Genomic DNA, 24,422 nt, shown 5'->3' with positions numbered 1-24,422 from the left:
GGCTGGAGCCTGCTGCCCCTTTACATTGCCCCACATCCATGACTTCACAACATGCTCAATAACCCTCACCTTAAGGTCTTCATCACATACTCATTCCTATGCTACCCCCTCCCGTGACTACAGTAGGTTGCCCTGAATCCCAGGAATTGCAGAGAACATGCTAAGCGGAGGATCAGGAAAGAAGGGGAAAGACTAGTCACCTTTTCAGAATAGAAATCAGCTTCGTTTTTTCATCTGTTTCTATCTGGTGAAATCTCCAACCTGAGAAACCAGGAGAGTGGGTTACATGTAAGGAAGGTAGCATAGGTATAATATAAGAGTTCCCTTATGGGAAACCCGTGGGATATTAGACTATGAAAGACCCAAGAATTAATAGATGAGATCAAATGGTCAATTATTTTATATGTATGTTGCTTCACTTGTTGAGTACCTTCACATGCCTTATATCTCATGTGATGCTCAAAACCACCATGTGAAACACAGACAGCAGTGTGGCCTCAGAGAGCAGTCTGATCATCCAGGAAGTCAGAGGACTTACACAAAGTCAGGACACAGAAGTTCTGACTCTTGACATCTCACATGGCCACCTGTGGGGAAACACCCATTGCCCAGGTCCATCACGGCTTCATGCCGAGCCATGAGAAAAACAGGGAATACAAGAAGTGTCTCAGGCTTGGACTGCCTCCCCATGAGCCTCTCCCCAGATACCTCTGGTTTCTGAGAGAAACGGTATCTAGCCACTGACGTCATCAGAGATCAGGGACCTGGGATCTCAGGGAAAAGGCAGGAAGGGTCACCCTTGGAGAGATCCGCTGAAACAGGCAGGACCTTACCTGCCAGTGTGCCGCCTTTCCTTCTCCTCCTGGTTCTGCCCTGATGCTGAGAACAGAAAGAAAAGAATGAAGGGCTGGGGCCCATTTCTCTCAGTCCTCTCTAGGAAACTCAGATATTCATTATCCAGGAATAATATGACTCTACTTAATAGATCTTTGTGTTCCTTCCTTTTGTCAATTTTAAAGGTTTAAAATGTTTTCAACTTTTTTTTTCCTTAAAAAAACCCAAAGAAAGACTTTTGCCTCTGAAGTCCTCCCTTGATCGTCTCAGTCAGAAGTCACCTGCCCAGGGAGGGCATAGCTTCTGAGGCTAACAGTCGACGTCTGTGTCCCTCAAATAGGACCTTGGGTCCTGAAAACTCAGCCTCCAGCCTCTGCGTTGGAGGCTCTCAGAGGCTCAGCACTGCTGCCCTGACCAGCTCAGCACAAAGGAAGACTTGGTCAAGTGATGCCTGACGTGAGAAGGTAACTCATGATCAAGCAATGGGGAACTCTGTTCTCCTGCAGAGATCCAAAACTCTCTAAATAACCCAGCCCAGGGCCACAGAATTACTGTTTGGGATTTTCTCCTGGAATCCTCCAAACATTCAGCTGGTCTGTGGGCTTCAAATGAAAGCCTTAGTACTCCCTGAACCACTGGCCCTGCCTAGTTTTATCCTCTCCTTGAAATTCCTGTCTTAGGTGTCTCTCTGACCAACCAAACTCATCTTAAAATGTGGAATAGAAATGGAAACAGCAATAAAGAATCTCTGTTGGGGGTGCACCCAGGGTTACTTCCTTACCTTTTGGATGCCTTTGATTTTACAGAAGGTTGGTAAACATGGAAGCCCCACCAGGTACCACAGGAACAGAAGGAGCAACCCCAACCCACACAGGAAAAGGAGGTCAGAGTCAATATCGAAGGAGGTGGAGCCAAAGCTCAGACATGGGTCAGTGGGGCTATTCAAAAATGAGAGAACATTCCATTTTCTGAATTCCATTGTCTGAATCACAAGGCTGCCTGAGATTACTGAGCGCTGGAAGTGCAGTCACTTGACTATAGTCCCAGGCCTGCATCACTGAGAACTGAAGAGTCACAAAGGGCTTCTGAGGGTGGGGGAGGGGACAACATGAAGAGAATGCATCCACAGCCCCTCCCCCATCCACCAGCCTAGCAGACAACCCCACCCCTCCTGGGCCTTCCAGGTCCCTCTGCCCTACCCTGCCATTGTATTTTCCAACTTCATCCTTTCATGGCTTCATATATTCACATTAATGAAATTTTCTGCCTTTCCCATCCATAACCCAGATATTACCTAGGTTCCCTTTACTGTTTGAGAAACTTGACTTGGGTCTCACCAGTTCCACTGCCTTAAAATACTGTCTGGAATTTTTGCTTGTACACATTTATACTCAGGATCATAATAATAATAATAAATGTCACTCAGTTGTGTCCAAGTCTTTGTGACAGTCCATGCAATTCTCCAGGCCAGAATACTGGAGTGGGTAGCCTTTCCCTTCTCCAACAGATCTTCCCAACCCAGGGATCAAACCCAGGTCTCCCACATTGCAGACGGATTCTTTACGAGCTGAGCCACCAGGGAAACCCAAGAATACTGGAGTGGGTAGCCTATCCCTTCTGCAGCAGGTCTTCCCGACCCAGGAATCAAACCAGGGTCTCCTGCATTGCAGGTGGATTCTTTACCAACTGAGCTACCAGGGAAACCCAAGAATACTGGAGTGGGTAGCCTATCCCTTCTGCAGCAGATCTTCCCTACCCAGGAATCAAACCAGGGTCTCCTGCATTGCAGGTGGATTCTTTACCAACTGAGCTACCAGGGAAGCCTCAGGATCATATATGTCCTTAAATCCTTCTTTCCTACAGAATGTTTTTGCTACAGGAACCCAGATATAGAACTTAAAAGTTCTTTTATCTAGTTTTGTGAATGTTGAATGGGAAAATTTGCTTTTTGTTTCAGTCAGCCTTTACCATCTTGAGTCAGTGGGGTGTGACTCAAATAATTAAAATGAATAATTCATCATTCAATATTCACAAAACTAGTCCCTATAAGATAAATGTAAATAAACTTTCACATGATCTTGAGGATAAGTCTGTAGCAGTTATTTTTCTGAAGTTAGTAAAGCTTAAGCTGCATAAAGATTTTTAGGACATGCTAGACACACACACACACACACACACACAAACACACACACACACCCTTTGACAAGCCAACCCGGTATTGGTATCAAATCTAAGAATAAAGTGTTTCTTCACTTCAGTCTTTCATCTTTTATTTTAACTCTACTTTTTTTTTTTACTCTACCTAAAATACAGACAGTCCTGCACTCTACATCAATTTCCTAACATGTATACAAACCCCTGTCCCAGTCAGTTTGGGCAACCGTAACAAAATACATTTGACTTTGTGCTTAAACAACACATACTCATTTCTCATAGTTCTGAAAGCTAGAGAGTTCACAATGAAGGCAACAGCAGATTCTGTGTCTGGTGAGACCCACTTCCTGGTTCATATACAGCTGTCATCTCCCTGCAAGCTTGCATTTCAGAAACAGTAAGAGAGCTCTGTAAGGTCTCTTTTATAAGAAGAGCACTAATTCCATTCATGAAGCCTCCACTGTTAGGATCAAATCACCTCCCAAAGGCCTCATCTACTAATGCCATCATATTGGGTGTAGGATTTCAACATATGAATTTGGTGGGACACAAACATTCTGTCAGAATGGTGATACAGGTTACACTCTAAGTCCCCTAGTGACAGGGTGGGACCTAGGAGGATCAAAACTTAGGGCAGAATCAAGTGTTGACAGCATTACCTGATTATCTTTGTGGGCCCTGTAAATATAATCTTTTCCTAAGAGTGCCTTCCCCACCCCACACACACACATACACATAATGGTTGAGAAGCTCTGTTCTATTTAAGCATCCCCATATATGTTGAAAATCAACAACTAACCATGTTTTTTTCAGGCTTCTCTTGTCAGGTTTAAATAATACCAGTATTTCCTTCCCCTCTTTCTACATCTTCCTTTCTAATCTCTTTATCTTCATAACAGCTGTCCTCTGAACTGTCTCCTGATTTCTCACATCTTTCTTAAACTGTGATGCCCTTTATTTAACACCCATGGCCTAACACAGTTACTTGATCTCCTGTGAAGGGGTGAGACAACCTTCAAACCTGCAGAATCTTCTTTCAATTATGCAGGAACAGGTAACCTGCCCTGAGTATAAAATCTGCAAAGAGGGGCTACTTCCTCCTCGCCTTCATATGCAGCCTCAGTCTAGTTTTCGTTTAATAAATATTTACTACTGGAAACTAGGAGACACAAGTACCTATAAGTCCCGGTCTTAGTCCTTAAGGACATCATGGTACAATTTTAGGGAAAAGCCCTACAACAGGTCAAGATTTACATAACTGCCCAGGTGAGGTCCCCATGGCATTTGTGAATTGCCAAGTAATTTCTGGAATAGATCAGAGAAGGGACAGATGCTGTGGGTGGTAACTGCCCAGACATATGCTTCTTAGGAAAGTATCCTTGCATGCCTACCCTCTTCAGTTTTCTGATACAAATTAATGATTCTTTGAGAAGATGGTTAAAGAAGAACTTTTCTATTCTAAAGGAGCACCTGTTGCCGAGGTATTCCTACATACATTTGTATGCCTTATGTTATACCTACAAGAAATTTCAGTAAAAAGGCTTTTCCCAAAATGTTAATGATTCCTTTTCAGAATCCTTCAAAATTTAAAGAAACAAAGGATTAAATGTACAATGTTTTTTAAGTTTGTTTTTAACTTTTTGTACCAACCATAAATAAACTCTGTTGATATTTAATAGAAGAGGTTTATAGCACTTATCCTTCTTAGACTAACATCAATTATAAATTCGTCTAAGTTATAAAACATTTTGCATTCAGTGATCTCAGTGGATTTTCACAAACATCCTGTGATATAAACAGAACAGGTACTATTCTGCCATTTTATCAATGAAAAAATTGAAGCTCAGAGGGGGAAGTGACATCCCTAGATCATTCAGCAAGTAAGTAGTAGAGCCCTGACTACCAAATTCCTCACCTTCCCAATGCTTCTGTTTTAAAAAGGAGAAATAAGTGACTTCTTAAAAATAAAAAATATTCCCTCGTCCTAAAATTAAAGCTGGTTATGTGACTGAGAATATTCACTTTGTCCATGAAATGTTGCCAAATTTGGAAAGAAAACTATATTTGGCACCCTACCCCCTCTTATGTACCTTTTCCTTTTCATTCTTAGCACCAGTATCTTGATAGGTTTACTATATTGTCCTCTCAAAACCTGCTTTCAAGAATTCTATTTCATATGACTCATGGTAAGAAATAAAAATTTTAAATGTTCTTCCTCCCAGGAACACATTTCATACATTTTGGCCATTATCTAACACCAAACCCTTGTAATAAAGCTCTCGCTAGAGCATTTCAGGTAGCCATCCCGAGGTGGCAGTGCTGACTTTCAGTAGAGTGAGATCTTCTCCTCTCTACCCAATGACATCTTCCCAGTTGACCTGCACAGACAGAAGCCTGCTCCCAGATTTCAGGCTGCACATAGTTATGTTATCCCCAAGGAGGAGTATTTTCCAAAAACTCTACTAGAATAATGTGCTGCTATTGGAGGAGACTCAGTAGTCATAAGTCATTCGTTTAGGATTGTCACGTGCCCTCAGAACTCTCACTCACATCCTGGTCACTGTCCCAGGGATGGAGGGAGTTATCTTTAGGTTACAAAAAAGCCTGAAGAAAAACAGATTCTAGGGAAGGATCCTTTAAAACTGCACTTAAATCAGTAGCTTTAAGATGTTCTTCATTCATAAACACACCATACTCTCATTGAACTCTTGTAGTATTTCTAGTAGAAATATCAAGAAAATGAGTCATTGCCTCTGCCCTCAGACTGGTCAGAGTTCAGTAAGTAAGACCTGAAAACAACTATAATAAAGTGATATGACAAAAGAACTAGAATAAGAACACAATGAGGTACTTCCCTGGTGGTCAGCTGGCTAAGACTCTGAGCTTACCATGTAGGGGCTCGGGTTCTACCCCTGGTCAGGGAAACTAGATCCCACATGCTGCAACTAAGAGTTCGCATGCTACAACTAAAGATCCTGTGTGTCACAACTAAGACCCAGCACAGCCAAATAAATAAATAAATGGGTTTTTTTAAGAACATAATAAAAATACAGATAAGAGAGCAATTAATTCTTCCACCAGGAGGGAAACGAGAAGAGGCAGGGAAAATTTCAGAGTTGGTGCCAACTGAGATGGGCCTTGTGAGGTCACCGCCTCCTCCTTTCCCTCCTTCCCCTGGCCTTCTTTCTGTTCTTTACCCCCTTCCTCCTCATCCTCTTTTTCTTCTTCCTTTAGGCTTTTATTTTTAGAGCAGTTTAGGTTCATAGCAAATTTGAGCAGAAAACAGAGTTCCTATATGTGATCTGACCTTCCACATACCCCTCCACCCACACACACAGCCTCTCCCACTATCAACTTCCAGCACCAGAGTGGGACATTTGTTCCAACCAAACCTACACTGACACATCATTATCACCCAGAGCCCATAGTTTGCAGGAGTTTAGACAAGTGTCTAATGACATGTATCCACCACTGCAGTATCATACAGAGTAGTTTCACTGCCCTAGAAATCCTCTATGCTCTGCCTATTCACCCCATCCTGGCAACCACCAACCTTTTTACTGTCTCCAGAGTTTTGCCTTTTCCAGAATGTCATATAGTTGAAATCATATAGTGTGCATGTAGCCTTTTCAAATTGGCTTCTTTCACTTAGTAATATGCATTTAAGCCTCCTGCATGTATTTTTGTGGCTTAATAGCTCATTTCTTTTTGTGCTTAATACTATTCAATTACCTGGGTGTACTACCGTTGATTTATCCATTCACCTTGGACATCTTGTTTCTTCTCAGTTTTGACACTTATGAATATAGCTCCTCTAAACTCTTTTTAAAGACCACATTATTGAGGCGGAGTTCACATACCACATAACTCACCCATTAAAGTGTACAGTTCAATGACTTAGTATGTTCACAATGCTGTGCATCCATCGTTACAATCAATTTGAGAACATTTTTATCATTATCACTCTAAAAAAGAAACTCTGCTACACTTAGCCTTCACCCTTCAATCTCATCACTCTCCCCAGCCCTCAGTTCAGTGGCTCAGTCATGTCCAGTTCTAACTGTTGCTTCGTGACCTGCATACAGATTTCTCAGGAGGCAGGTCAGGTGGTCTGGTATTCCCAGCTCTTTAAGAATTTTCCACAGTTCGTTGTAACCCACACAGTCAAAGGCTTTGGCTCAGTCAATGAAGCAGAAATAGATGTTTTTCTGGAACTCTCTTGCTTTTTCGATGATCCAACGGATGTTGGCAATTTGATCTCTGGTTCCTCTGCCTTTTCTACATCCATGCTGAACATCTGGAAGTTCATGGTTCATATATTGTTGAAGCCTGGTTTGGAGACTTTTGAGCATTACTTTGATAGCATGAGAGATGAGTGCAGTTGTGCAGTAGTTTGAGCATTCTTTGGCATTGCTTTTCTTTGGGATTGGAATGAAAACTGACCTTTTCCAGTCCTGTGGCCACTGCTGGGTTTTCCAAATTTGCTGGCATATTGAGTGCAGCACTTTCACAGCATCATCTTTTAGGATTTGAAATAGCTCAACTCAAGTTCCATCACCTCCACTAGCTTTGTTCATAGTGATGCTTCCTAAGGCCTAGACAGCATATTAAAAAGCAGAGACATTACTTTGTCAACAAAGGTCTGTCTAGTCAAGGTTATGGTTTTTCCAGTGGTCATGTATGGATGTGAGAGTTGGACTATAAAGAAAGCTGAGCACCGAAGAATTGATGCTTTTGAACCGTGGTGTTGCAGAAGACTCTTGAGAGTCCCTTGGACTGCAAGGAGATCCAATCAGTCCATCCTAAAGGAGATCAGTCCTGGGTGTTCATTGGAAGGACTGATGTTGAAGCTGAAACTCCAATACTTTGGCCACCTGTTGCAAAGAGCTGACTCATTGGAAAAGACCCTGATGCTGGGAAAGATTGAGGGCAGGAGGAGAAGGGGACAACGGAGGATAAGATGGTCAGATGGCATCACTGACTCAATGGATATGGGTTTGGGTGGACTTCGGGAGTTGGTGATGGACAGGGAGGCCTGGCGTGCTGTGGTTCATGGGGTTGCAAAGAGTTGGACATGACTGAGCAACTGAACTGACTGAACATGTGTACACATTCTGGTGCAAATGTATGTTTTCGTTTCTTATTTATTTTTGCCATAACTTAAACTCACACTTTATCTAAGTTTGTTGTTTTTCTGAGATTTTGGTAATATAACCATGTCAGACTCCTTATGAAATGAAATCTTTGGGGTCTAGATGCAGTTTTTATCAAATGTCATGGTGCCCTTATGCCAGCACTCTCAGAATTAGCCCTTGAATCAGCAGGAATGGTGGTGATGCATAATGCTTAACATTTAAAAGTAATGAATACCTAATGTTCTCAAGCTTCTATCCTTAGAAAAACAGAAAAAGGTGTAGGAAGAGAAAATGCAATTCAGCCAAAGGGAACACGTAGACCTATAACATATATAAAAGTGCATATCTGGTCACACTAAAGCATCAGGCATGTGTTTGAGGATGAGAGTAGCAAAAAAAAAAAAGCTGAAAAAGAAGGGTACTCAATTGTGAAAGACTTTAAGTGATGGTTTAAGAAGCTGAAATTCTGTATCAAGGCAGTGGGAAGCTAAGGTTTTCATAACCAGAAGAATGGTTTTCCCAGATCTCTGTTTTAGAAAGATGACTGGCAAGCTGATTGAGAGTTAGAGGGAAATATGCATATCAATCACTCTATCATATGGCACTCTTTCTCTTGCAGATAATAGAAAACCTGAATTCTAGCTTAAGAAAAAATTTTAATTTATTGGCTTCTGTTTCTCCACAACACAGGAGCAGATTCATCTTCTGACTCACTATCTCTTGGTTCTGCTTTCATGGTATTGATCCCTTCTCTTGTAGTCTCAAGGTGGTATCCAGCCAGGGAAAACAGAATTGTCCCAGTTTCTCAATTAAATCCCAAACATTCAAGTGACTGGGATCAGCTCAGGTCACCAGGGGCTTCCCTGGTGGCTTAGACGGTGAAGAATCTTCCTGCAGTGCAGGAGACCCAGGTTCCATCCCTGGGTCGGGAAGATCCCCTGAAGAAGGGAATGACTACCCATTCCAGTATTCTTGTCTGGAGAATCCCATGGACAGAGGAGCCTGGCAGGCTACAGTCCATGGGGTTGCAAATAATCAGACACGGTTGATCAATTAACACCTTCACACTTTCAGGTCATAAAAACACCCCTGAAATAATTAGTGGGAATCAAAGAATACTACTGGCCTTAGTCTAGGTCAGTGCTACTCAAAGTATGGACCAGTGCCTGTTTCCACGTTTTTGTTAGCATCTGCAACAAGATGACTAACTGAGAATGGCTAGAAACTTATTACAATTTGACAGAGTAATTAAATCTAATAATAAAAAAAAATTGAGGCATATATTTTATATGTCATTGTTTGAAAGTCATTTTTCCAGTGATTCGTTTTCATTGTATTTTACACAAGTGCCAGTCCTCCGTGGATGGGTGTGTGGGAGACAAAACAAACTGGTCCTTCGCCAAAAACAGTCTGTGCCCTCAGGTAGAGTGCGCTGCTGTGAAGCCTGTAGGTGACAGCATTCTGGAAGCACAGAGGGACGCTCTGGGGAGATCCTTCCCTCTCGCCATGAAAGAAGGCAAAAATAAATGTCCATTATAATTGTGGGATCTCATTTGGAGAGAGGAAGGACACTCCCTGTACTTACTTTAGTTCTCTTATTTTCTCATATTTTTTTCTATGTTGACCTGTCCTAGCAACATTTACTCTGCATAAGCGTTGGATATGGCCATTTTAATAGGCTAAACATTACATGGGCATTCACCTATCCTGCCCATTGGGACTTTTATTACTAGAATCAAAGCATTTGAATGGCTCTCTTTAACCATTAAAAGAAAAACAACTTTGAGCTAGACTAACACAAGGTAATTACTAAGCTGAGCCAAATTTCTCTGCCATGCTCTTGGCACTGAGGTATGGAAACTTTACAACCCTATAAGAGGTCTGAAGGGAAAAAAAAAAGTGTTTAAGACAAATTTCAGGGGTCTCAGTTTCTCATTAAAAATGCATTTTAGAAAATTGTTTTAAGTTAACTTGCTAGGGCAGTTGTATGGCAAGGAAACGTGTGTGGCAATTTGGCAAATTGCAGTTCTCATCTCTCCTTTAAAATAAAATGGAAACAGTAAAAATGCAATTAAAAATAAAATTAAAAAAGCATAATCTGAATGAGTATTTTGATTTTTTTTCCTAATTAAAGCTTTGCAATTAAAGTTTTGCTTGAGAACAACCTGTGTTTTTAATCTCACAAAGGGCTAATACAGGCACAGGATTTGAGATGTCTGCTAACACTCAGATCTGGAAGTGACCTTGGAGAACCTTCTAGTCTGGCTTTCTCATTTTAAAAGTTGGAAACTGAGGCCAGAGCAGGTTTATTTCTTTTTTCCTTAATCCTTTCTTTTGTATGTGTGTGTATGTGTGTGTTTTCTCTTGGAAGACTTTGAAACTTGGTATCTGCACATAATTTAGACATTATAGGGCTTTTTCCTTTTTAGTATGAAGATAAGGACTCAACAAACACCAAATTTTATCCAGTACTACCTCAAAAATCTGTAACTTTTGCCTAAATGAACTTCACAAGCAACTGACATGCTAATGCTTCTTTGTGAAAACCAAATGGAAATACAACATATGCCTTCATACCTTCTGTAATAAAGTAAGCTGAATGTAACTTCAACATTCCTTTATGACCCCAGCTTAGTCTAATAAACAGCTGTAGCATTCCAGAGGAGCAGGTGTAGGTGGTATGGGACATGGACACAAATACGCATTGACTCCAGCAACGCCTCCCAAGCCTGCTATCAGTTAAAAAATCCATCACCTGTAATTAAGGTGTTTACTTCTTGTTCATATAAACACAATGACTGTTCATCAAATATACATACACAGTGCAGAAGAGAACGGCCTTTAGTAGATCACATGGTTACCCTAAGTAGTTAATGTAGTTTGGATCACTTTTATCCCCCAGTGTGGGTGTAGAGAGTGAGGGAGTTAGCAAAGAAATGGAATAGAACTAAGATTTGGTGGGTACTTCATTTGTTACCCAAACTTTCGTTCATTTCTTAACTATCTTGTGAGAGAAGAAATATTTCTCTCACTTCACAGATAACAAGACTGAGCCCCAGAAAGATTAAATAACTTGTCCAAGGCCATAAAAGCTAAAAAGTGATGAAGTAAAGGATTTGATCCAAACTTGCTTTGGTCCTAGGCATGCATCTTCAGTCCCCAAGATACTGTCTCAGAGAGCAGAGTCACTGGGTCTTGATCCCTGACTCTTGATTATCATGCCAGCAACTATATTTTGCTATATAACAAATCACCCCAAAACTTAGTGGCTCAAAACAATGGACCTTTTATCTGCTCATAATTCTGCAGTCTGGGCTGGGCTTAGTTGGGTGACTCTTCTGTTGATCTTACCAATGGCTGCTCATGTGGATTATCCAGCTGGTCATCAGGGACCTGGACTTGGCTGGGATGCTGGGATGACCAGGCTTGTCTCTCAGGGCCTCTCCCTCTTATGTGGCTTCTCCAATGGCCTCTCCACATAGCTCTGGCAGGCAAACAGAATTTTGTAAAGCAGATCATGGCTCTGAAGAGAACAAAACACAAACTGCTTAAGGCTTAGAACAAGAACTAACACTGCATCACTCTGCCACTTCCAGTTAATTAAAATAAATCACAGTCACAACTCAGGTTCAAAGAGAGAGAACTATACAAAGGCAAATATTGGGAGATGTGGACCATTGGGGGTCAACAATGTTAACAGTGGTCACCACGATCTTCTTAAACTTTGGTCCAATCAACTCTAAAAGTTGCTGATTCATCTGTACCTTATGCTTTTCTTAAGTTCAGTTTTTCACTCTTTTCCTGCTTGTTTCTCCACTCTCCCTATCATTTCTTAGCTTTTCCACATTGTAACTGGCCTTCCCTAGCCAGCCACAAATAAAGGATGCCTCCCCTTCAGATCACTGAACTGACCAATCGCATCTGGTCAGCTCTCTTTCAGATCATCAGTCTTTGCAGCTAACATGTTCTATTGACAGAGATTTCTTTGTTTTGGTGGTTGTTTCGTTTTGCGTTGTTTTTCAAAGTGGGTTCAAATCTGGAAGTCTAATATAAAGGAAATAGCACATTACTGCCTCAAAAAGCAACTTAAGTGAGTACATTTAAATGTTTTGTCCTTATAAATAAAATCTAGAATCTGTGATACTCCTCTTTAATTTTACCTGCAAGAAGGCCAAGGCAACAAATCAACATTTATCGTGTTTTACATGCTTTAAATTCCTTTAGCAGTCATTCACCAGGGCAGAGAAGGAAGAGAGGCCTGCAGGAATCAGATAATTTCCAGCATTACAATTCTAGTTCACAGCAGGTTGCTTCTTACATGTGGCTAAAATGAGATCAGATTAAATTTCCATTGAATCATTCAACCTGTCTGATCACTGCTGTCTGCTGTCAGGAGAATTTCGAGGGTACCAAGAATTAGCCAGGGTCAGAAGAACTTGCTGTACAGATAACACAATCATGAAGGGGGCAAAGGAAATAAGAGAAAAAAATTATAAACATACAAGGTGGAAAATCTTGCTCAAGGGGATCATGGGTTTCCATTTAAAATACTAAGGAATTAAAATGAAATTTTAAATAAAAGTTGAAATGTGAATTACACTTCAAGAGTTTCTAAATCCATTCACTGACAATATTTATCATTGTTTCTATTATTCTGCTCCTTGAAGCCAGGCATTGGATCTTTGATTGTTGGATTACATTTCCACCAGATATTTAGGTGCAAAAATGAAAGGGGATTAAATTCAATTTGGCTATTAATTGCTCAAGTAAAGGAGGCAACTGAGATTAAAATGTCTTTGTCATTATTTTAGACTAATTTGTTGACTCTAAATTCTATTGTCACAAACATCAAAAGTTAATTGAAAGTGGACATAAACTCATACATAAATGAAATATACACAAACTCATTACAACCCTTATGATGATTTACAAAAGTCCAATAAATATTCTATAAAAATTTCAGAGAATCTAACTAGATTCTGATGTTGTCAGGAAGAAAGAAAATGTTTATCAAAGAAATTTTTGAATGAATTTGTAGAACATGTATGGGACTAGCCACACAAGATTTTTAAATATATCGTAAGGCTGAGCTGGAAGGAGGTTTCTGCAGTGATGCCCACCACCACCAGCACCAGTGTCCACGTGGTGGAGAGAGCGCCCAAGGGTGGCTGCCACCAGCGTCTGTGTCCTGGTGAGCTGTAGTTGCCACCCACCTCCACCCCCTGCCTCTCCAGGAGACTCTCCAAGATTAGGTAGCATTTTTGATGAGAAACCTCTTTTAAAAATGCTTTTGCTATGTTCCATACATTTTGGCATCAACACATCTCATTGTCTGTGCCTGCAGGACAGGTCCTGGATCTGACCCCATCTCTTCATGACAACCTCCAGTTCTCCCCTAGGACCAGACTTCACCACTCTCAGCCTCAAGTCACTGTCATTGTCTCCCACGTGAATTCTGTTCTTTGCTCTTGTTTATATGCTAGCTTCTGCCCTTTTATATGCAAAATAAACTCTCTATGGTGAAAAAAAATAAGGCTGTGATAATTAAAATAAGACTCTACTGAAAGAAGAAAAAATATAAATACACAGAATACACACTAGATAGTCCAGAATTGATTTTTTTTTTCCATACAAGAATTTGCTAGGAAACAAAAGTGACATCACTAGAAAGGAAGAACTATTCATTAACTTGTTTGGGAATAACTAGGTAAGACTTTTTTACAAAATAAAATTAATTAGAACCACCTTTCATAATGTATAACAAAATAAATCTCAGATACATTAAAAAGTTAAATTTTTTAAAACATCCTTTCCCAAGTGCCCACTCAAACAAGGTTTTTAGATCTGTGAATTTAAAATCATGGATGACTTCTTAAGTTTAAAATCCATTTAAGAAATCATAAAAGACAACTGCTTAGATTACATAAAATTTAAAACTTCTATTTGTAAAAAAGAGTGTAGCATAACCAATTTCTTTTAAAGAACAAGAGATTGAAAGATGCATTATTTCTACTATGGCAAAAGCAAACATTTTCACATCTGTTATTTGTTGATGAACTTTTATCTATCTGTGGCCTTTGTTCATGGACACAGAATTAATCTTCCTAAAACTCCATTTTCTTCTGACATTTCCTTGCTGCAGGAGTATAGCAAGTCTTTTGTTTTCCATTGTCAGTCATTTCAGTACAACCTTCATATGCTCACCATATTCATAGACCATCTATACCCAATATTTAATAATTTTCTTTAAATCAACTCTGTTTTACTTAAATAAATTTACCTTTGTTCTAACTAATAATTTCTATGAAATCAGAAGTTTTCTGTAAAAGAGATTTAAATGTATAATACAAATTTAAAAACACAAATCTGTCTACCACTGAAGATTATCTGTGCTGACTGTGATGATTAATTTTAATATGTCAACTTGGCTGGGGTATGGTATCCCGCTGTTTGGATAAATATCAGTTTACCATTATAGTGGCTTTTAAAGATGTGATTAACATTTAAATCACTATACTTTGAGTAAAGCTGATGACTTTCCATAATGTATGGGGGGCACACCCAATCAACTGAAAGACTTGAGAGAAGACAGGTCCTCCAAAGAAGGAATTTGGCCTTCAGACTGGCGTCAGATTCAAGACCTCAACATCAGTTCCTGCTGGAATTTCCAGCCTGCTGGCCTGCTCTGCAATTTTTGAACTTGGCAGCTTCCACAAATCGTAAGAGCTAATTCTTTAAAATAAATCCTCACTCCTGTGTGTGTGTGTGTGTGTGTGTGTGTGTATACTCTATCCTATTGATTTTGTTTCTCTGGAGAACATTGACTGTCCTTTGGGAACACTGCTTTTACAAATCACATTCAAACATCTTGGCCTGGATTGCAATGTCCACCTAAATCTGGATTCTCTTTCCTGTTCCAACTTCATTTCATGTGACTTTCCAGTGCACACACTGCTTTACTCCATCTGATCACTAATATCTTTGTGCTCTGCACTCTGCTGAGAATGCCTTGGTTTGCCAGGCCTCCTCAGTTACTACCTTCAAGACCTGGATCAATTACCACATGAGGAGCTAAGGAAGAAATAAGAGTCTCATATTTCAGTTCAGTTCAGTTCAGTCACTCAGTTGTGTCCGATTCTTTGCAACCCCATGGACTGGAGCACTCCAGGCCTCCCTGTCCATTACCAACTCCCAGAGTTTACTCAAATTCATGTCCATTGAGTTGGTGATGCCATCCAACCATCTCATCCCCTGTTGTCCCCTTCTCCTCCTGCCTTCAATCTTTCCCAGCATCAGGGTCTTTGCAAATGAGTCAGTTCTTCGCACCAGGTGGCCAAAGTTTTGGAGTTTCAGCTTCAGCATCAGTCCTTCCAATGAATATTCAGGACTGATTTCCTTTAGGATGGACTGGTTGGATCCAACCAGATCCAACATATATAAAAACAGCTTTGGAAAGTAAGGTTCCATCCCATATTCCAATTCTGACTAATTAGTGGTGGCTTCTTGGACCATATTAAGAAGGATTCTGAGGCTCTCTGAAAGAGCACAGTGATCTATTAGTGATGTCTTCCAGCAGAAGGGTGAGAAGGGGCAGAGTGGTAATAGACTTAGTACATATTTGCTCTCTGGCTTGATTATTAAGGAAAGTAGCCAAAAGTATTTTCCTGAGTCTTTTCCAATGCCTATTCAAATAAGATCAGATCTGTGAACTTTTTTTAAAAACTACATTCTAGTCATTTTCCCAATTTACATATGTAGGGAAGTCAACCAAGAGCATTCAAACAAAGGTAAAAGAGAACAGAGAGCAAGCTACATTTACTTCCCTCAAGCCTGCTTTTTCACATAGTACCAAATGTTAAAACAGAATCTACCTGCTGGGACGAGTGAGCGGGGAATACAAATATCCCCAGCATGCCCTCTTAGCTATTTCATGGCCAAGACACCTAGCACCTGACACTAAGACATCCTTGTAAGTACTTGGGGAAATCACTAGGAATGGAGGTTCTCCTGGGGCAGAAAAGTTGCATTGATCCTTCCCTGCCTTCCCATTTCTGGATTGCTAGACTAAGAAAAGTAGCAACACTTTACAGGGCACCAAGATCAGAGTTCCAAATTCCAAATAGGAAAAGGAGTACGTCAAGGCTGTGTGTTGTCACCGTGCTTATTTAACTTATATGCAGAGTACATCATGAAAAATGCTGGGCTGGAAGAAGCACAAGCTGGAATCAAGATTGCCAGGAGAAATATCAACAACCTAGGAGATGCAGATGACACCACCCTTATGGCAGAAGAAAAATTTGGCTTAAAGCTCAACATTCAGAAAACTAAGATCATGGCATCCAGTTCCATCACTTCATGGCAAATAGATGGGAAAACAGTGGAAATAGTGGCAGACTTTAATTGGGGGGGCTCCAAAAGTACTGCACATGGTGACTGCAGCAATGAAATTAAAAGACACTTTCTCCTTGGAAAAAAAGCTATGACCACCCTAGACAGTATATTAAAAAGCAGAGACATTACTTTGCCAACAAGGGTCCATCTAGTCAAGGCTATGGCTTTTCCAGTAGTCATGTATGGATGTGAGAGTTGGACTGTAAAGAAAGCTGAGCACCGAAGAATTGATGCTTTTGAACTGTGGTATTGGAGAAGACGCTTGAGAGTCCCTTGGACTGCAAGGAGATCCAACCAGTCCATCCTAAAAGAAATCAGTCCTGAATATTCATTGGAAGGACTGATGGCTGAAGTTGAAACTCCAATACTTTGGCCGCCTGATGCGAAGAACTGACTCATTTGCAAAGACCCTGATACTGGGAAAGATTGAGGGCAGGAGGAGAAGGGGAAGACAGAAGATGAGATGGTTGGATGGCATCACCAACTAAATGGACATGAGTTTGAGTAAACTCCGGGAGTTGATAATGGACAGGGAGGCCTAGAGTGCTCCAGTCCATGGGATTGCAGAGTCGGACATGACTGAGCGACTGAACTGAACTAAACTAAAGATCAGAGTTTGCCCAATTGATGCAGGTTTCCTAAAAAATAAACCCCAAATTGTCTTGATAGGAAATCTCTCTATACTTGGTTTTCAATGGTTCTTTCCCATATTCTTTAAGATTGGGAGTTGAAGGGGAACATGAGTATTTATACAGATGGATTCAGTTACTTTCATTTATCCTGAACTTGAGCACTTCTTTCCAGTATAATAGTGTGACAGACACTGAAGAGACAAAGAGAAATCATATTTGGTCTGGGTTTTCAAGGAACTTGTAGCTTTAGTGATAGTCAAAGGATCTACAGAAACATATCTTAGACCAGGGTTAGCAAACTTTTTTTAATGAAGCCCAGAGTGAATATTTTCAGCTCTGTGGGCCATATATTCTCTGTTGTAACTACTCAGCTCTGCTGTTGCAGCGCAAAAGCAGCAAAACGGTACTTAAACAGATGGGTGTGACTATGTTCCGATAAAAATTTATTTACAAAAAAGGGGGGGGGGGTGCTATTGTTCAGGTTTGGCCTATACTTTGCTGCTCCCTGACTTAGACTCTTTTAGACAGATTAGGACCTGAGATGAGCATCTCTCATAAGAAGAATTAAAAAAAAAAAAAAAAGGTGTATTGGTCTTTATTTAGTGTGATTGCTTCAACAGTCAGAATCTTATTCCTTAGTGATGATTCTTTTGAATTAAAACTACCAGTAAGATCTATGGCATCTCTTATGAACATGTTAGAGAATAAAGCAGTTATATTGAATAACAGAATGACTTTATTCATTTAAAAATATTTTTAATATAAGGTTTTCCATAGTTCATAATTCATTCAGTGAAGAACAATTCCTAAATAAGAAAATGATGTTGTAGAAATCTACCAGGCAGAGTGGAGAAAGCCCTAGAGGGAAATAAGAAAAGTCTTATAGAATCTGTTCAATGGAAATGTATCCCTGTCATGCACAGAGTACTTAATTTTTCAAATCATCATGAAATATTCTGGAAAAACCACCCTCACCCTGAAATCTCAACAAAGGCTCTCTTTCTCATTCATGTCCCCTCCAGCAACTAGAAATGTATTGAGCAGTGGGGCAAATAAAGAAGTCTGGAAAATTTGACGAAAGATCAGAAAGCACTGTTTTACTATCAGGGCCACTGATGTTCTAATGAAATTCTGGTCTTATAAAAAGAACTTGTTTCTGAAGAATAGATTTGAGAAGTCCATTGAAACACAAAGGCTTTGGCAGATAGTGCCACTGGCTCAGCTTGTGTGACAGGGCAACTTATCCCCAAAAGTTCATTGCACTGTCCCTCATGGTACTATTAAACTTCAGTGTCCCAGAGGTTATGAGGAAAAGGATTCTCTGTTTTATTGTGAAAGCAAAGTCCACATAGACTCAGCTACAGTGAGTAGCACCATCATTGCCATCATTTACAAAACAATTTCTGAAGGTGACAATGGAAGCAAAACTGAGGGACTAGCCATCTGGTAAACTTCACTTCTACGTCACCAATGCCCCTGCTTTATCCCCAATAGATATAGTTCCTTTATATTTGAATCCCCAATGAGAGATAACTCAAAGACAGAAGTTGGTAAATGTTGATATATATCTTACCCTCAATTAGGTAGTTACACTTTCAAAGAGGGCTCTTAAAGACCCCTAAGTCTTTATGATTCTGTAATAGTAAAACTTCAAGTATCATGAGTGATAAATAACTTTATTGGAAATGGGAAGAACCCTATTAGTTTCCCAAACATTTAAGAAACAGTCTTTGTTGGTTAAGATAGTAGTAGATAACCAGCTGTCCATTCACCATAATGAACATGTTTTTCACAATTTTAACACAAACTGTAATGTTGTGATAAGTTATCCAATGGCTATGGTTAAATAAAAGTTTCTTTCTAAGTGTGTTTACGTAATGCCTCACTCTCAATAACCTGAAGTATAACAAGAAACACACATCCTTTGGTCACCCACTCTGTTTATTGTATAGTGCTGGATTCTGAGAACTCTGAAGAAATACAAGACATGCTTCCTGTCCTGAAGAAGTCTGTATAATCAAAATAAATAGTAAATCAAGTCATCATTTGGCTAGATAAATTCCCACAAAAATGCAATAGCACACCAAAATCACTGTTGTTGTTTTTTTTTTTAATTTCCCAATGCATTTAAAGACAAAACTTTTAACAGGCCTGTGAAAACCCATACACTCCAGGTAGACAAGCCTTTTCTCTGGCCTTCAGTCCACTTTCTCTCTCTGCTCTAGAGGTACCATCCATCTTTCAGCCTCTCATTCTTACCATTCTCCCTCTTACCCTGAATCCTTTGAATAGGCTTTTTCCTGAGCCTGGAAGACTCTTCGTTCTGCTTTCTCCCTAAATAATTCTTCTCACTGTGAGCACTCAGATTAATTGTTACCTCTCAACCTCCATTATTATATGCTTTCATTGCCCCCACATGCTTATCCCCCTATTTCTATTTATTGTAGCAAACTTTTATTCATTATGCAATTATTTTACTAATATATTTGACTTCCCTGGTGGCTCAGATAGTAAAGAATCCACCTGCAATGCGGGAGACCTGGGTTCAATACCTAGGTTGGGAAGATGCCCCGGAGAAGGGAACAGCTACCCACTCTAGTATTCTGGCCCAGAGAATTCCATGGACAGAGGAGCCTGGTGGACTACAGTCCATGGGGTCACAAAAAGTCGGACACGACTGAGCAACTTTCACTTCACCCAAAACTCCATGAAGGCAAGGGTCATATCTGTTTTTTGTTTATCACTGAATCACTAATGCTTAGCATATGATAGTGGTTCAACAGGTATTTGTTGGAATAAATGGATGAATGAATGAATATATGAACTTCTCTAAAAAATGTATTTATAAGTTATTTTATAATAATCATTTCATATACAGTTATTAAAAGTCTAAAGTTCACTCAACAAATATTTATATAAATCCTACTACATACCTGGCACTCTGCTAAGTACTGTTATACAAAGATGAAGACATTGTTCCTATCCATGCTGCCTACTGAAACAGACAGTACATAAATAATTACAACATAACATGAATTATGGGTAAGAGAAATCCAAAATGTGATGAAAACACAGAGGCAAGAATTAACTCTCTCTATAGAAACTGCAGAAGACTTCTAAGGAATTGATGTTTGAGTTCCTGAAGAAGAAATAAAAGTACAATGGGCAAAATAGTGAGAAAAGACATTCTATGGAGAAAATGGAGTGGGAAAAAAGTCAAAAGGTTTGAAGAGCTCGAGACAGATATGGAAGAACAAATAGCTTGGTACCACTGTGACTACAGTATAAGGAAAGGGAATGACTTGAAATGGGATGGAAATAGTAGGCTGACCTGAAGCAAAGAGGACACGCTAAATCTGTAGGCCAAGCCACTCATGTGGGATGGGACTGAAAGGCAGTCAGTGGGAGGCAGAACTAAGAAAGAGAGAAATACCACCATGGGAATGAGGAGGGATATTTGAAAATCAGGGACTCCCTGTCTCTGATCACTTCTTCAAAATCCTACTTCATAGGACAATGTTTCCCACACTTGCCTATTCCAGGGACATATCCTAAAACCTTTAAATCAGCATCCCTGGATAAACCAGGAATTGTGAATGTTTAACCAGCACTCTAGGTAACTTTTATTATAGGGAAAACTTGAGAAACATTTTCAAAAGGAACTCCTATTCCACCTTCAGTGAGGTTTAGCATCCTTTTCCGTAGAACTGTCCACTGATCTATCAAGAACGTGGCCGTCCAAGAGAACATTAACTTCAATTAGCAGTTAACATAATGACTCTTATTTCCAATAAAACAATAAAATATGACTGTGCTCGCATTGAACAAATACAAGTGTAGTCAACATATCATGGGAAGAATTGTACAAGCTACTGGAAGAAAATTTCAACTAATTATGTTCAAAAGATGAACCAGACTCTCTGCAGAAGGAAGAAAGCCCATGAACTTCTTCCATTAGTGCAGTGGCTGATTTCTTGGGTCTTCAAATCCATTTGTTTCTCCCCAGGTGACTATCAATTAAATCAACCATTGAGTTCCCATGAGCTGTGTGGCTAACTATAGAACAACTGAAATGCTTTCAGTGCTCAGTTGTTGAGCTGGTCACTGACGGAGAATGGGGCCCAGTCTGCGTTTATCACAGCCCCACCCACACTGGAAAACAAAAACAAAAACCTCTTTCTATGCTATTGAGGTATTGGCATTGAGAATACCAATATTCTCAATGGTTATTGAGAATCATTATACTATAATGATTAGTTATATTATGTTATATTCATTTGAATTTGAATAGAAACCCTTCATTTAGTCCACAGACTTCCTATGACCAGCTGGGTCATCGCTTGACTACCCACAACTGCAGACGCACATGGAAACTTTGGTGTTGTGAGCCTGAACCACTTCGAATGGAAAATTTTGCCTTTCGTGGGCATCCAGCTGGGTAACTGCCTCCAACCTTGGAACTCACTGAAAAGCAATTGAGTGGATTCTCAGGTTGTTTATACAATTTCCTTCATGGCTTTTGCTAAATAGTTTCATATCTCTATGCCTCAGTTTCCTCACCTGCAATTAATCACAAATGCTGGCATTTTAACCTGTATCATATAATAGTGTAAAAGTAAAATGTTTTTAAGAGTTTGCTGCTGCTGCTGCTGCTGCTAAGTCACTTCAGCTGTGTCCGACTCTGTGCAACCCCACAGATGGCCGCCCACAAGGCTCCCCTGTCCCTGGGGTTCTCCAGGCAAGAACACTGGAGTGGGTTGCTGTTTCCTTCTCCAACGTGTGAAAGTGAAAAGTGAAAGTGAAGTCGCTCAGTCGTGTCTGACTCGTAGCGACCCCCTGGACTGCAGCCCACCAGGCTCCTCCATCCACGGGATTTTCCAGGCAAGAGTACTGGAGTGGGGTGCCATTGCCTTCTCCGAAGAGTTTGCTTGACAGTATATCAAAACTGGGGCTTCCCTGGTGGTTCAGCGGTAGAGAATCTGCCTGCCAATGCAGGGTATGTGGGTTCAGTCCCTGGCCTGGCCCCAGAAGATCTTCTGGAGAAGCAAATGGCAACCCACTCCAGTATTCCTGCCTAGGAAATTCCATGGCCGGAGGAGCCTGGTGGGGCTACAGTCCGTTGGGTCACAAAGAGTGGGAAATACAACTTCGTAACTAAACAATAGCAAGTCATAAAGTGAAACTTTTAATATTTTTCATGGAGGAGGGGGCCCAGGAGAGGTTAAAAGGCTTAAGGTACACCAAAGTCATAATGCAGCCTTATGTACCAATATTCATGCTCATTTCTCTGGCTGAAATTTCCTCCCTCTTCCATCATCTGTGTCACCCTTCAAGCCTCAATTTATAAAACATTGCCTTGGGGAAATTTTCCTTAAGGAAATTTTCTCCTCCACCTCACATCTACTCCCTCCCCGTCCCTCCCCCCCCCCCCACACACACACATACTAACACCTAGCTTGGTTTATGAGCCCTTATGTACATTGCTCCATCACTCCAAGTCCACAATGACCCTCTTCTATGAAGTTGCTCAGAGACTAAATATCAGGTATCTTGTGATGCAGATACTATTGAGTTCCACCCAGTCCTCGGGTATTATGAGTGCATGGCTCACACACCAAGTCTCCCAGAGGAACTGTCCTTGCCTGACAGGAGGTGCTTGTGAGCTCACATGGGCCTCTGCCTATCCCCACCTCCAAGGGTGGTCCACGACCAACAATCAACTGATAGCACCCTGGCGCTGTTCTCTCCCCACTGCCTTACAGCGTTCCCTGCAAAGGACTAAGTCACTTGCTCAGAACACCCATATCAATCTCTGCTTCGAGAGAGCATGGCCTAAGACACTTCGAATTGCCTTGACTAGCATTAACAACCTGGCAAAAATTGCCTAACAAGTGGACAAATTAAGGAGTAAAAGTTAGAGATACAAGGAAATAAGTGTCAAAGACCTACCCAGGCCTTTACAAGGGCTGAACAGATCGTAAAAGAACTTCAGTTCTTGTTAAGCTAATACAGGGAGAAAAGACAGAGAAGGAGGCTCCAGAAAAATAATAGAAGACTCTTCTCCAGACTGGGAAAGAATCTAACAATCTGACCTGAAGAACAATGCCTGCTGGGTGCTCAGTAGGTCACTTTCACATATACCAACAGACTAAGATGTCAAGTCGTCAAAACTGATGGAGGTTTCCTGGGACTTCCCTGGTGGTCCAGTGACTAAGACTCCATGATCCCAATGCAGGGAGCTGAGGTTCAATCCCTTGTTAGGGAAGTAAGATTCCACATGCTGCAACTAAAGATCCTGCATGCAGCAACTAAGACCTGGTGCAATCAGGCAAATACTTTAAAAAAATATGTTAAAAAAAAAAAAACTGATGGAGATTTCCATATATTCTCCCAGACCTGACTGGCTCCAGAGCTGGGGACAAGATGAGTTTGCAGGCATGGATTATGACATTAGTTCCAGTGAATTTTTGTGAACTACAGTCTGTTCAAGAAAGGCTATCTTTTTTTTTATTTTAATATACTAATAGAGAGAATATGTATTCTGTCAGTGGTAAGATAACCTATTCTAAAACTATTGGAACTTTGTTATTCATTTTTTGAATATATCATTACTAATAAGCACCCATGAAGATACTTTCACAGGTAGAGAAGGTAACAGTCCTAAATGTTGTGGAAAGGCTGCCTTTGAAGAGCTGATACCTTGCGATACTACCCTGGAGATCCTAAAAGTGTGGTCCTCTGGAGCCAGTGTCTGTCAAGCTGGAAAAATTAGAGAAGATTTCATGGCATGGAATTTCTATCATAGATATGGTTCTTTGTAAGTTAAGCAGATCCTCTCAACCTTTGCAGCAGTTTGGAGCTGAGCAGATGGCAGGGGAAGGCTTAACTAAGTGGTGAAGTTTCAACTGCAAAAGGCAATTCCTAGAATGACAATTCAGAAACTCATTTCCCCCAACACTTATCATATTGGCAGAGGGTTCGTGAATCTTTTTAGGAAAAGGAGAAGGAAGCAGTGCATCAGAATAAGGCATCCGATGCTCGGTTAGGTTATATGGAAGCAAACACTACTGAACCCAATTCTTCCTTTCTGTTTGCTATTCCCAAGGCAGAGGACCAGACTTGTTTGTAAATTAAATAATACCAAAAAAGCGAAAGCTTAGGGTCTGCAATAAAACAGATCTCCAGCACACAAGGCAACTGATAAATGCACTCTAAATTGCTCCAATCCTGACTGCCTACAGACCCCTGTAGTTTCCAGCTATGTCTTATAAAGAAA

The 24,422-nt window shown here is 40.5% G+C and overlaps 1 protein-coding gene across 1 annotated transcript in view; it reads right to left on the bottom strand.

Annotated features, from left to right (window-relative positions):
- The window catches only part of LOC122685909 (spermatogenesis-associated protein 31D4-like), a 76,187-nt gene that overhangs the window by 4,308 nt on the left and 47,457 nt on the right, over window positions 1-24,422 (bottom strand). The window contains exons 2-4 of the mRNA XM_043890952.1: window positions 11,475-11,607; window positions 834-879; window positions 201-261 (exon numbers count right to left, since the gene is read on the bottom strand). Coding sequence (XP_043746887.1) covers window positions 201-261; window positions 834-879; window positions 11,475-11,607 — 240 coding nt within the window. The remainder of the gene's footprint in view (window positions 1-200; window positions 262-833; window positions 880-11,474; window positions 11,608-24,422) is intronic.

The sequence above is a fragment of the Cervus elaphus genome, chromosome 29, assembly GCF_910594005.1.
Source record: "Cervus elaphus chromosome 29, mCerEla1.1, whole genome shotgun sequence".
Taxonomy (NCBI): Eukaryota; Metazoa; Chordata; class Mammalia; order Artiodactyla; family Cervidae; genus Cervus; species Cervus elaphus.
This window is presented reverse-complemented; position numbering and strand designations above follow the sequence as displayed.